Below are 13902 nucleotides of genomic sequence, written 5' to 3' on the forward strand. Positions count from 1 at the left end.
GACAAAATCTGGGACTAGCTGTGTGGCCTTGGGCAAGTCGTTTAACCTCTCTGGGCCCGTTTCTCTAGCTATAACATGAGGACAATCACAGCTTTCTTACCAACGAGAAGGACTCCTGTGAGGATGGAAGGAGACCGTATGGGGAAAGGGATGCTCCTCCTTTCTCCCTTCCCTTCCCTTCTCTACCCAAGCTTCACCCACTGCACTTAGCTCCCCGGACTCCCTGTCCCCCATGCAGCCTCCTGTCCCAGCACCTGGGCAGCTTCATAGGCACCTGTGGAGGTAGCCCCCCACCAGAGAAAGGCTGCCTAGAGGTCACGCCCACAGGGCACGGTCCCTCCAGTCTCGCCACGTCTAGGCTGTCGGCTGAGCCTCGCACATGCATCATCTCACGTCATCTGCGTGGTGGCAACCCTGCGTCAGCACCACACTTGTTCCGTCAGAGACAGGAAGTTTCCAGGGCCTCTGACCCAACCACTGTGCTCCCAACCCCCGTGCTCCCAGCCACCGTGCTCCCAGCCACTGTGGGAAGTAACCTCCAAGAGGCAGCTGGCTGCTGTTCCAGGGGTTTAAGTGATAACAAAAACCTACAGAACATATATAATAAAATGAAAACAGGCAAAAGTAAGCCATGAGGTTGGAAGGCGGGATAGTGGTTACCCTCTGGAGGGAGGGGGAGAGACTGTTCCTTGATGCGGGGGTGGTTACACAAATGTGTTCACTTTGCCATAACTCATAAAGCTGAACGCTTATGATTGTGCACCTCTCCATGTGTACGCTTAAGTAATACATAGACTCAAAGAAAGAAATCTCATGAAGCAGGGGTGGGGGTGGGGGCATTGGAGACAACACTCCAGGGGTTAATCTGTCCCATTTGCATGAGGCTTTAAGCTCAAGGCCTTCCTGTCCATCCTGCCTTTGCCCATCCCCCCCACACCCCCACTATGGGGCAGACAGGCCCAGGACTACCAGTCTCATGGAACAGAGGGGCAAATCGAGCCCTGGAAGGGGGAAGCAATTCACCCGAGTCTCCCAGCCACAGGTGGTGGGCTCCCGCCCCCTTCGGGTGAGAGCTCACCCCACTCTAACTCACTGAGCCTACAGACAGGTGGCCGAGACAGGAGGGCTGCCCACTGGCTGAGCCGGCCGTGGAAGACTCAGCACCCAGGCCTTGGTCCAGTGGCCTCTCCTGCCCACAGCAGGGGCCTGGGGCCGCCCCAGGAAGGAAAGGCCAGGCCAAGGTCAGGCGGCAGAGGGCGGGCCCGGGAGTGGGGTTTAGAAGCCAGGATGGATGGAGTGGGTGTAAGGAGCAACGCCAAAGAGTTGTGCCTTCAAGTCCCGTGGAGAGAAGACCAAGTGAAGGGCCAGGATCAGACCCCAGCTGGTCACTTCCAAAGGGAGTAACTCGGACAAGTCTTCCGACTTCTCATCTGTAAAATGGGGACAGAGAGGACCAACCTCCCTCACCCTCCCCCAGTGGACTGTTCAGAGGAAGGAAGAGTGGGGTTTGGCTACATGGTGGGACGGATGACCATGCAGTGGGCTGGGGGGAGAGTATCTCCAGGGAGGGCACAGCATGAACAGAGGCCGGGTGACAGGACAGTGACCACCCGTACTGAGGATCAAGGACAAGAACAACAGGAAAGCCTGGAGCTTAAAGCCTCATGCAAATGGGGTGGATTTCTAAAATGTAGGGTTTGTGTTGCGAATGGCGGGAGGCACGGCTGGGCTCAGGTTGGGAGACGTGTACGGGGAAAGGGGTTAGTGAAAAGGCCTCCACGTCCTTTCCCGCTCTAGGGGGCAGGACTAGGAGAGGGGACCAGCCTGAGCCTGTGACTCTCCTGGACAGGGACGTGACCGGGCGTCCGGCTCTTCGTGGCTGGCAGTACCCTGTGCCTGGGAGGTGGGCTGGCCGATTGATGATGCAGACAGTGAGCGGGGACGATTACATTGCACCTAGTGATTACACCCCGGGTGAAATCTCTCGGCCACATTATCACATCTAGAGAGAAGAGTGGGCTTTTTAATAGACGGACAGGAGGCTTCCACTTAAGGTTATTATACAGAGGGAGAGCCCAGCCCCTCCTGGCTTCCAGCCAGCACCACAAAGTTGCAAAGTAATTAAAGGCTGCTAAGGAATCAGAGAAATTATAATAATTCCATCAACCAAGAGCTCTCTCTCTCTCTCTCCTGTTTTCCCCTCCTGGTCAAAAACAAGGTGAGTCAGGCAGCCTGCAAACACATCAAAACAAGCCTATTGTGGGGGGGCCTCAATGTCAGGCTTGTCCCCCAGCTGTTGTGATAATATTCTAACTTGTTAGGGTAAGTGAAGGGGCTGAGACAAAATCCCAGAGTCCCGAGAAGAAGAGAAACAGCATGGCACGCTGGTGGTCGGTCAACACACTCTGCATGGAGAAGGCAGCCCGCCAGGCCACTGCTCTGGGGTGTGGGGGCTGCAGGAGTCCAGCCCAGCTCTGGACATCCAGCCCCCACCCAGGAAAACAAGTGTTGTGCTTCTGGCCCAGGGATGGGCTCAGTCTCACTGTGGGTTCTGGAAACTGCTTCCCTGAGCATCTTCCCCGGTAACCTCAAGTCTTCAGTGGTTTGCCACTGACTTACTGGGTGGCCTTGGGCAAGTCTTTTACTCTCTCTGGCTTTCCTGACCTCTACAGAATGTGTGGTTGGATTAAGTCATCCTGATAGTCCCTCTGGTGCTGGTTTCAAGGAGTCAATTTGGAATGCTCTCAGCCTATTACTAGTTACTTCTAGGTGACCCTGGGTCCATTTTTTTCCGTATCATGTCTTTGTTTCATGTTTTCCACAGTTTTCCTGTCTCCCACTGGACTGTCAGTTTCTTGACCACTAGCCCTCCAATATCCACCAACCAGTCCACAGTGACGGAGCCTCTGGTCGAGCTCCTTGGACTTCCAAGCAACTGTCCCCAAGTTCTCCAAGAACGTCTCATAACAACGGGAACACCGATCAGCTACCCTCTGTGTGGTGCTTCACACATGTGCTCTCACTGAACTTGTACAACAACCCAACGTACCCCCATTTTACAGACGAAGAAACTGAGGCTTGCTCATGGCCTCCAGTTTGGAGTTGGAGCCTATGCGTGCACGGCTCCATCACACTGTGCGCAGGGGTATCAGGGTCCCCATGTCACAGGTAGGGCACAAGTTCTCATGATGCAATAAAGCCAAAGCTGCCCCTGGCTGCACGTTGGGCCTCCTTCGACCCTCAGTTTCCTAAAATAGCCCCCCACCCAGGGTCTAAGGAGACCCCACCGCCTGGAGGAAAAGGAGTGCAGGTGGGAGAACTGAACCCCTCCTCCAACAGGCCCCACGGGGAGGGCGGGGGGAGGAGAACATTCAAGAGAAAGGGAGAGGAAAGACAACAGATGGACTCCAGGCGCGTGCGGCTGACAGCCCAACAATGCAGCAGGAACATCTCCTAGCAGGCAGCTATCATCTCCTTCCATTTAGAGGTTCTTTATTTAAAGGGCGGGGGGCACCATAAAAGGTGTCCTGGCATGTGCCAGAGAATCCCTAATGCACGCGAGCTGGGCTCCACACACGGCCCCCTGCTTCGTATTCACGGCAGAGGGTCCTGCAGTCATTGCAACAGAATTATATGGGCCCCTAAAGACTCCCAGCTAGAATCGGCGAGGAAACCGATGTAATTAAGAACATTACTACCCTTCAAACAAAATAATAATTTTAATTACATCTGGGCTCCTTCCGTCTCCTGCTCACGCACTGTCCTCTTTCCTCATGCCGAGGGTGGTGGAGGGCACCCACAGCCCTCGTCATGCCCCCACGGCATGGAAGGAGGAGGTGCCGCAGTTGTCACGGGGGACCAGGAGTCCCTGGCTTCACCCCACTGGGTAAGGAGGGAGCAAGGAGCCTTGGAGTGCGTGGCTGGGCTGAGCTCTTTGGGCCCTGGTTTTGTGGGCCTCCGTTTATTTCCTCCTGGGCACCTTTGACCCAGGGGGGAGGTGGGAGAAAGATGCTGAATCTTCCCTGCAGGCAGGCGGAGAAGGCTGGCATTTACCCATGTGGGTGGGTCTCCTACTTCTCAGGAAAAATGTTGTGTGCACATTTGGGGACCGAAATTTTGGAGGCTGCCTCATGGGGCACACTAACCCTGCAGGTCCCAAGGAAGGGGCACCATTATGACCACGGCTGGGTCCTGGCCAGCAGGGGAGGTCCCCACTCCAGAGAGTGGGCAGTGGGCTCTGAGTGAAGCTTCTCCACTGGACCCCTGCAGCCTGTGTATGGGGCACATGTGACAGCCCTCAGTCTTGGATGGGGGTAAGCCTGTGCATGAAGCCCAGAGTTCCAAGCTCATCTCCCTCATCCTGGACGTATCAGGGCCTCATCCCTCCAACTTTTAGCAAATCACAAGCAGGCCACGGCAACATTGCAAAAAGACATATGCAAGGATGCTGAAAAATGAGCAAGAGCAAGATTACGGCTCTGGTTGCAAGCATATCCAACTCTGGGGGACTTGGAGAAGTCAGCGAGCTTCTCTAGGCCTCAGTTTCTCTCATCTCCGAAATGGGAAGAATGATTCTCCCCTAACTAGAGAGTTGTCATAAGGACAAATGAGAGAGAGTGAAAACACTCAGATACGGCGAAGATATTACTTAAGCAAGTGCACACACACCCACACACAGCACCTCAAGACTGTGTAGAAACAGGCGGCCCTATTGCTCTGCACACATGCGTATCTTCATCACTACAAGCTCAAAGCTCGCTGCCCTCGCTGTCGCAGGCTATGGCACCTGCCCACTGTGAGAGAGGAGGTTCCAGGAGGTTCCTCTGTCAGCACAGTGAGGAGACCAGAAAAGGCACAAACTCCTGAGGGTGCTCACCAAGGGCACAGAGACGGAGCCTGGGGCTGCCGCCTGGCAGAAGAAACCACTCCGGCTCTGGCCAGCAGGACCCAGAGCCCCTGAGATGATTTATTGGTCTCCCTCTCCCAGATCAATAGGCGAGTGGTTATGGACGCAGAGGGGGCCGCCGGGCACTGTGGCCCCGAGGTATAAATTAATATGGCCTGTCAAGGGGCTGCCTCTCCTGGCGTGGGAGACGACACTCTCGTGAGCAGAGCTGACACCTCAGGGAAGAACAGCAGGCACAAGCCAGAGGGAGCCCCCTCACCCCACCTCTTGCTGCAACCTGAGGACGCAGTTTATAAATCATTCAGCGTCTGATGGGCACGCCTCGAGGAGGGCAGCTGGGGGCACTGCTGTCAGGCCCAGTGCATGCTAATAACTTTGGCCAAGTCCACCTCCACACGCTCTGGGCCTCCTCTGGCCACCACTGTGAGGCTCCCCACACACGCCCACAGCACAGAGGATGACATGGCTCAGATTCAGGAATTGGCAGGCAACAGAGGGCACCAGTGAGCGCCAGCAAGGAGCTTCTGGGTGTCCTGGGAAAAAACTGAGGTGTGAGTAAGTGTGGGGAGCCCCCCCAGCCCAGTGCCAGGGCTTCCTGCTCCTCACCCGCCCCCGGACTGCCAGCAGTAAAGGACCTCTCGCCTGGCTGGGGCGAAGTACTCTGCACAAACGCTCCTGCTGTCCTCCCAACCACCCGAGAGGCAGAGGAGGCAGCAGGACTCGGCCCATTTGTGAAGTTCATGAGCATGGGCCAGGCCCTGGGCTGGGTGCTGAGGACGCACAGATGACCAAGCTCTGTCCCTGCTCCGTCTGGTGGGAGAGACGGACAAACAACAACAACTACGGCTATGACCATTTACTGGGCACTAACTTACACTGGGCCCTGTGCTAAGCACGTCCCACACATAATCCCATCGACTTGAATCCTCACCACAATTTTGCAAGGCAGGTACAATTATTTCCATTTTGCAGGTAGAACTGAAGCTACCTGCCCAAAGTCACATCACCAGACCTGTCTCCTAACCCTGGCTCCACCCTTGACTAGCTCTGGCAAGTCACGAAACCGCTCTGCTTCCACGTCCACATCTGTGGAATGGGAATAACCAGGGTGATCCGCCCCATGGGGTGGCCGCGAGGGCTCAGTGAGCTCCCACACGGAAAGCTTGGCGTTGGGCACATAGTAAGCTCTCAACAACAACAACAACATCACCTTATTATTATTATCATAGAAGTTAATTACTTATTTTGTTCCATTGACAAGTGATCACCAAGAGTATCCCCCCCACCTTCCTATCTCTAGTAAGGAGGTACAGGGAGTAACTTTCGTCTGTCCTTAAGTGACATGGAGAGATGGTGTGGCCTAGTGGGGACCCAGGGCCAGGACCCTGCCCCCAGCCAGCTTTGAGGCTCAGGCAAGGACTCTCAATCTCTCCAGCCCCTGTCATCTTGTCCCAGCTCCACCCCTTGCCACCTCCAGCCCCGTCCCCACCTCACAGCTGGTCACCTGAAGCCAGGGGTGACAAAGATCTACCAGGACTTGTCTGTCACAGAGACCTGGGCAAGGACCCAGGGGGCTTACTTCCAGCCCAGCTTTGTTTCCATGAGGTAACAGTGGGCACCTGCAAGGGACACACATACCTACACAGCCATAGCCCCTCCTCAGCAGAATCTCTGGTGAGGGGTTAGAGTTTATTTCCCTCTTTGGGAAATTCCAATACATGAAAAGAGGCTAAAGGATCTCAGAAAGCACATGATATTCAGAGATACCATAATATCTCCTTCTTTGACTAACAAACTCCTACTCATCCTGTAAGGTCCCAAACAAATAGCCCCTTATATATAGACCAGGTCACTCCTTCCACAATGCTTCCATCCTGCTTTGCACACCCTAAGCTACCACTGCATTTAATACATTTAGATGTAGTTAGACATCCACTTACTTGTCTTTCTCTCTGTAAAATTACCTTCCCTGAGGACAAAACCCGGGTCTCAATCACCAGCATTTTACCAAATATGAGCCACCAACTGGGCTAAGGGCTTTTCCTACCTGCACTATTGTAGCTCTCACAACGACCCCACAAGGCAAATATTGCTGCCCATCTTATAGATAAGAAAACTGAAGTCCAGAGAGGTTAAGAGCCCATCCACAGTTGCACAGCTGGCAAACATTAGAGTCCTTTTTCTCTACCCTGCATGTCCATGTCAGCTTAGAATCCCTGGGCCCTGTTCCATAGCTGCCCAGCAAATGTTTGCTGTGTTCATTTAAAAAAAACTGAGTGGATCAGGGCACAGTGAAGCAGATCTGGGCTTTGAAGGACAGGCAGAACTGAATTAGGCACTAGTTAGAACAGCATGGTGTGTGTGTGTAAGAGCGAGAGAAGAGAGAGGGACACAGACACAGACAACGCTGGGAGGCATTGAGTCGGCCCCTTAGCCGATGGGAGGATTCGTGTGGACAAATACCAGAAGATAACTTGGGAAAGGTAGGCTGAGGCCAGATGATAAAAGCCTCGACTGCCCAGCCAAGGAGGCTGACCTTGTCAGAACTTCAAGGACACGGCCGTCCCTGAGGCCCTCTTGACCGGAGGAGCCGCCTGGCACCGTCTGACTTCTAACCTCACACCATCCTCCTGCCCAAACACCCGGGCCCCAGGGTCACCTCCCAGGACACAGCTGGAGGGCCGAGGGGGGTGGCCCCAGGCGGAGGGGGCAGGGCCAGCCGGGGCAGCGCTGAAGGTCAGCGAGGCGGGCACGCACCCTAACGGAGGTGCTGCAGCAGCGCTGCTGGGCACAGACGCAGGCGAACACGCTGGAGCAAATTGGAACGCCATAAAAGTCTATTACAGCAGATCAAACAGCAGTCAGCGTGACAGCCATTAGCTTGAAATGAATACACGGGACTTAATGAGGTCTGTCGAGGCTGGCTTGGTGAATTAAGTTGCCAATTCTAGCAGGATTTCCCTTTTCTTTACGGACTTGAAAGCATCCACGCTGCCTCGTTAGGGCTTCGACAAGTGAATTGCAGGGCCTTTCGCCCTGATAAAATGGATAATTACATGTAGAACAGCTTAGTGGGGGAGAGGGGTGGGCAGGAGGGGTACCGAGAACAAATAAACCCAAACACACCTGCCTGGCTTCTAGGGCGGGGCTTTCGGAGGGACAGGGGGCAGGGTTGGGCGGGCAGGGGCGGGTGAGCTTGTCCTGGGAAAGGGGCGTGCCTGGCCTTGATCTGCCTCCCACCCACTCTGATTCCAGGCCTGAGGATGTGGGTCTTCCTGGGTCACGTCCCCAGGCAGCTGTGGACGGGCTGAAAGTTCTCTTCAAAAATGGGCCGCCCAGCACCTCTCAGAAACCCTCTGGTGGGGAGAGCCACAGAGGTCAACCTCCAGGGCTTACTATCACCAGGGGAGGTTATTAAAAATGTAGCTTCCTGGGCCAGCTCTCCCCAAACTACTGATTCAGAATTGCAGGGGCCCCAGAATATGCATTCGAACTAGTCCCCCAGAAAATTTTGATGAGGTAGGTTTGGGACCCTCTGATTCACCACTTCTCCAACACTCAGTACTGGATGGCTTCTGAAACACGTGGTTCTCCTGCCTCTGCTTGCATAACTCCAGGGATGGGGAGCTCAGCACATCCTCAGCAGGGCAGGGGAGTAGGTTGTGGGGTGGGTCTCATTATTGGAAAGTTCTTCCTTTTGGAGATCCAGAATTTGCCTTTCTGTAACTTGCTCCCCACGCCTATCCCTGGGTACTGGGCACAACAGACCAAATATCATCAGGGCCCCTAGGGCTGGGGGAGTGGCGTTGGGAAGGTCAGCGTTAGGGTGCAGGTGGCTGGGACGACCAGAAGAGGAGTGGATAAAGGCAGCCACTGAAGCTTCTCCACCATCCCTCAAGAAATGACAAGGTACTGAAACAGAAGGAGCCTCTGCTGCTGGGATCCATCCTCAGATCACGGGATGTCGGCCCTGGAAGGGGCCTGGTCCAACCCCCTAGTTGAACAGCTGTTGGAGTCAAAGCCAGCAGAGGGGTAGTGACAGGTCTAAAGTCTCACTCAGCCAGTTGCTGGCACAGCCTGGACTAGAACGAGGTGTCTTGACCCCCAGTCTCCCTCTTCCCACCACACAACACAGGAGCTCCACGGCTCACCTTGGTGGGATTGTACTGGAAACCCGCCTCCTCCAGGAAGCCAGCTGAGATGTCTCTCATCACTCTGGCAGCCCCTCGGCACTGACGCCTCACAGGGTCTGCAGCGCCCCCGTTTCTCTGGTCTGCATGCTTAAGCTGTTCACATCTACAGGGCCTCTGCCACTGAATCACACTTCTCAAGGGCAGAAGCCTGGGGTTGCCAGAGTGATCTCAACGCAAGCAGGAGACCGTGGGCTCAATTACTTTGCTAGTACTCCAGCTGGGGCCTGAGCCAGGCAGCTAAGTCCTAGTTAAGGTGACCACACCAGGCCAGAGCTGGTCAGTGCCAAGCCAACTCGGGTCAGAAGCGGCCTGGTCTCCAACCATGACACCACATCCCCACTGGCTGCACTGAGCAGCCCCGAGCAAGGCACCGAGTATCAGGCCACTGAAGTGAGCCGGGGATGTTTACATGCGAGCAAGTAAACCATGCAGGCCTTCCTCCAAGGACTGTGAGTCCTTGCCCCTCTCAGCCAACTCTCTCCTCATCAGATGGGCAGGAGGCAGGCCACCTTATCCCGCCTGTCCTCTGTTTTTATTAGATAAGGAGACGATGGCCCAGAGAGGTTAAGCGAGGTGCCCGAATGGACCCAGCACTCTGGGAGCAGAGCAGGGGCGAGGCCTGGGGTCTCTTGCCTCTAGTTCTGGCTCCTGTTGTTGTGCATTCCTCTGCCCTCCCAGGTCTCTGGGAAGTGAGAGCCCAGCCCAGTGCCAAGCCCACCGCAGACACTCAATAAATATTTGTTAAATAAATGAAGGACTGAAGACGCTCTCTCCTTGGAGGCAGAGGTTTTGGAGAATCCCGGGGGATTCCAAGAGGGCGGTGTTGGAGGTCACATCTCCTGGCAAGGGAGAGAGGAAAAGGCTGGCCCCAGCCCAAGGGCTGGGGAGGAGAGAGGCGACCCCTCGTCCTCTTGCCATTGCTGCTGCCTGCTGCCCCTGTGAGGGAAGGCAGAGGGCAGCCGTGCCTGCCAGGATGGCAGCTGAGCAATGGGTCCAAGGCTCATTAACTCCGAGCCGTGCCCTTGGTTTCTGAGCCCAGGCCCAGAGTGCAGGCTGGCACGTAGAGACCCTTAATTAAATTAGGGAGACTTCCAAATGAGAGGGGGCCCGGAGCCAAGCTGCAGTCCCGGGCACGCCGGCCACAGCTCAGGGCACCGTGCCCCCATGCTTGGGACTGCGGGCTCCCTCTCTATGTCCCACCCCATCAGGAAGAGGGCATAGGAGCCTCTGGTGGGTCCCCACCCACACATGTGTCCTCACTTCCCTCCGTCTGGCCCAAGCACAGGACCCTTGCTCACAGCTGAGTAAGGAGGGCCAGGAACAGAAACTCGGGGAGCATGAGACAAGGTCTCTTTATCCTTGAGGGAATGTCAGGAGGCTCGGAGTCAAAGCTGTATGACCTTGGGCAAGTCCCTCCCACGGTGAGCCTGTGTTCTTGTCTACGAACTGAACAGATATTCTCTAAAGACTCTTCCAGTTTCCTGATCCAATGACCCATAACAGAAAGGGGCTAGAACTCAAACGCCATGGTGCCAACCCGCCTCTCCTCAGTGGACTCCCTCTCCCACCTTTCCCAACCCCGTACTGCTGCCGCCCAGCCCAGAGTCCCCGGGGCAGGCCTGACGGACACTCGGTCAGAAGCTCTTTACCTACCACCTTCAAGGTCTCTGAATCGCTAACCACAGCCCAGAAGACTGCCACCAGCCACCGGGGAGAGGCACAGCCAGCGATGACAGCCTGCTGCCATCAGGCGCCAGCAGCCAGCTTATTAACGAACCGTTTGTAATGCAATAATTTGTACTTCTCAATTACCAGCAATGGTCTGGTTTTACACACATGCACTCATGCAAACACGCTCAGAGTACACAGACGACCCAGAGGAGCCGAGGGCCAGGGAGACAGCGAGGCTAGGGAAAGAAAGGCCCTTCCTGGAACCGCGTGTTGCCTGCATCCTGTGGGGACCTGTTCTGGCCAAAGCAGGCAGGCCTGGGGTTGGGGCTGTCCACTCACCTGCCCACACTAGCTGTGAGAGGAAGGGAGGAGGGCCCAACACCTGCCCCTGTCCCATCCCTGACTCTGGCAGGCGTTGTGGGGCTCGACCGATGCAGGTGCTCTCTCAGGCACAAGGCTCCTCAACCCACTCTCCTCCCCAGCGCATGGGCCCCCACTCCCAGAGGTGTCACAGGTTCACCTGCCCGGGGCTGGTGGCTGGGCTGAGGGGAGGGCAGGAGAAGGGCTGGGGCTACCCTTTCTCCCGCTTCAGTCTACTCCCACGTGGCCAGGGAGCAGCAGGCCCCTGATGTCCCCAAGTGTGAGCCTGGGGCTCCTACCTCAGGGATGCGGACACTGTAGGGCTGATTGTGAAAGGTGGGCGCATTGTCATTCACGTCCCCGACCTGGATGTTCACCTTCCGCGTGATCACCTGGCAAGAGAAGGGCGAGGAGTCAGCCTTGGTGTTGGCCTCCCACCTCTTTCCACCCACACGCCTCCCAGGGCAGCAGGGGCCTCCGGGGACACTCACCCCCTGGTGGTCGCTGACAGAGAACTCCACTGTGAACTCTGACTTGGTCTGAAAGAGAGAGGAGGTAAAGTTAGGCAAGCTGAGGTCCTGGGTCCTGAGCCCCAACTGGGCTGGAGACCCTCCAGCACTGCCCCAGGAGCTGGTCTGGGACTGGCTATCCAAAGGCTTCCCTAAGAAACGAGCATTGACCTTTAGGTTGGGGAAGCAGGTTCAGAATATGGATCTTTCCCATAAAAGAGCAATAGATTGGAAGTCAAGAATCTTGGGTTCTAATCTGGGCTCTGCCTCTAAATTTCTCTGTGATCTTGAGCAAGTTGCTAGACACTTCTGTGTCCATTTGCTCAAATGTAAGGAGAGGACAGGGGTTGGGGTTTTGTTCAAACTCTCACCTTAATTTGCTAAAGGCTAATGTGTCATCAATTCCGGCATCTCTGGAAAATGTCCTTTGGGGGAACATTTGTTCGGGGCAGGGGTAGACTTGTATACCCCACGGAGCCCCCATTCTACAGGGGATGAACCTCGGGTCATTGGCCCTCTTGCCTGTGCAATGTTGCCCCTCGCTTGGAGACACCCCCAACCACCCCGTTCTGGCCCCAAGTGCAGACATCAGCACTGGTCCTTGAGGAGGGATGCCATTCAGGCAGGAAGGTGCTACTTCAGGGTCAGAATGGGCCTCAGAGGAAGGCCCCTAAAGGCTGATGAGCCACCCTCCCCCAGTGTCTGCTCCCGCGCCCCAGGAGAGGACCAGGGCAGGGCTCCGAGTGGATCATACCTCTCTGTCCAGCGGCTGCCGGAGCCACACCACGCCTGTGTCAGGCTCCACGGCAAAGAAGCGGGAAGCCTCCTCCCCAGACACGCCAAACACCAGGGGGTCATTGTCCATGTCTCGGGCCAGCAGCTGGGTCACAGAGGAGCCTGGAGTGTCCGCAGGAGAGAGCAGAGGGCAACAACGGGAAGTCAGGTCCATTCCTCAGCCCCTCGCTCAGGCGGCTGAACTCCCAGCTGGGAGCAGCCACCCTACAGACCACCAGCAGGTCACGCCAGCAAGACCCTGTGCATCTCTGGGCTCTGACCCAGGCTCCCTGCCTCCACCCTGGCCACTTGTCACAGTGTGTACGTGCCCGTAACACCACCGTTCTGGGTATGTGATGGACAGCTATGACTTCTGCCTGCCCCCCTTTTCCTGACTATAATTTGGAGACCCCCTTTTCCAAGTGGCTCAGATGAGGGCAGGTCCCCCAACCCTTCAATTCTTATGTTCCAAGATGGGCACGTGACTCAGTCCAAGCCAACCAGAGCATTCCATCTGCCTGGTCACAACGATTGGCTCAGGAACAAGCAAGTGACCCAAAATGGGCAATCAAAGCCAGCTCTGGAACTTTTGCTGGAACTATTGATAAAGAGGAGGTCTCTTTCCGCTAGGGTTGCTCAACTGGCACTGCTGGCAGCCATCTTTGGCACCACACAGGAAGAGCCTGCCTGAGACTGAGGCCAACAAGGAGGGAAACAGAGCCAAACGGTGCATGGAGAGAGACTCCCTGAGGGTTGGAGGGTCTGAGCCAGCTGTGCCTGATATCAGCTCCATCCTTTGGACTGCTCAGCTCAATGAGCTAATAAATCTCCCCTTTTGCCCAAGTCAGTCGAGTTGGATTTCTGTCTTTTGCAAGCGGAAGCACCCTTTCAGTTCAGAATATTTTGCAAAACCTAACATTCATTCAATAGTGACTAAGTGTTGGCCTTGTGTAAGCACTGGAGTACACAGAGGTTAGAAAGATGTGGCCCAGCATCAAGGAACCCCAGTCTAGAACTGGGTGACAAGGTCTAGCTCCTGTCCACCAGAAGGGGATCTAGGTGTCACCCTTCACCAGGAAACAAAGCCCTGGTCAGAGGCCACCCTGGGCATCAGGATGCCTGGCCCACAGCCCCGCCTCAGAAGTCCAGAGTTGGGCATCTCCTCCCGGGGTTCCCAGCCCCCCAGGAAGCAATCAGGTGGGATGACCAACCACCTGGTCTGTCTAGGACTGAGGAAGGACACACACTAAAACCAGGAGGTCCTAGGCCACTGGATCGCTGATCATCTTAGCTCCAGGAGGTCTTGAAACCCCCAGAAAGTGTGCAAAATGCTATGCATGTGCAGTGTGTCATTTTCTGCAGGGGGTCTACAGTCTTCACCTGATTCTCAAAGGAGTGGTTAGAGTAGACCCAGGGCCTTGGGCAAATCACTTCTTTCAAGGCCTCAGTTTACCCTATAAAATGGAACGAACATTCTTTCTTCCCCAAT

General features: G+C 55.6%; 1 protein-coding gene across 1 annotated transcript in view; it reads right to left on the minus strand.

Annotated features, from left to right (window-relative positions):
- Positions 1 to 13902, minus strand: part of LOC131407585 (cadherin-23-like) — a 326276-nt gene that overhangs the window by 208255 nt on the left and 104119 nt on the right. Inside the window, exons 4-6 of the mRNA XM_058544366.1 lie at positions 12394 to 12536; positions 11622 to 11669; positions 11430 to 11522 (exon numbers count right to left, since the gene is read on the minus strand). Coding sequence (XP_058400349.1) covers positions 11430 to 11522; positions 11622 to 11669; positions 12394 to 12536 — 284 coding nt within the window. The remainder of the gene's footprint in view (positions 1 to 11429; positions 11523 to 11621; positions 11670 to 12393; positions 12537 to 13902) is intronic.

Source organism: Diceros bicornis, chromosome 6 (genome assembly GCF_020826845.1).
Source record: "Diceros bicornis minor isolate mBicDic1 chromosome 6, mDicBic1.mat.cur, whole genome shotgun sequence".
Classification (NCBI taxonomy): domain Eukaryota; kingdom Metazoa; phylum Chordata; class Mammalia; order Perissodactyla; family Rhinocerotidae; genus Diceros; species Diceros bicornis.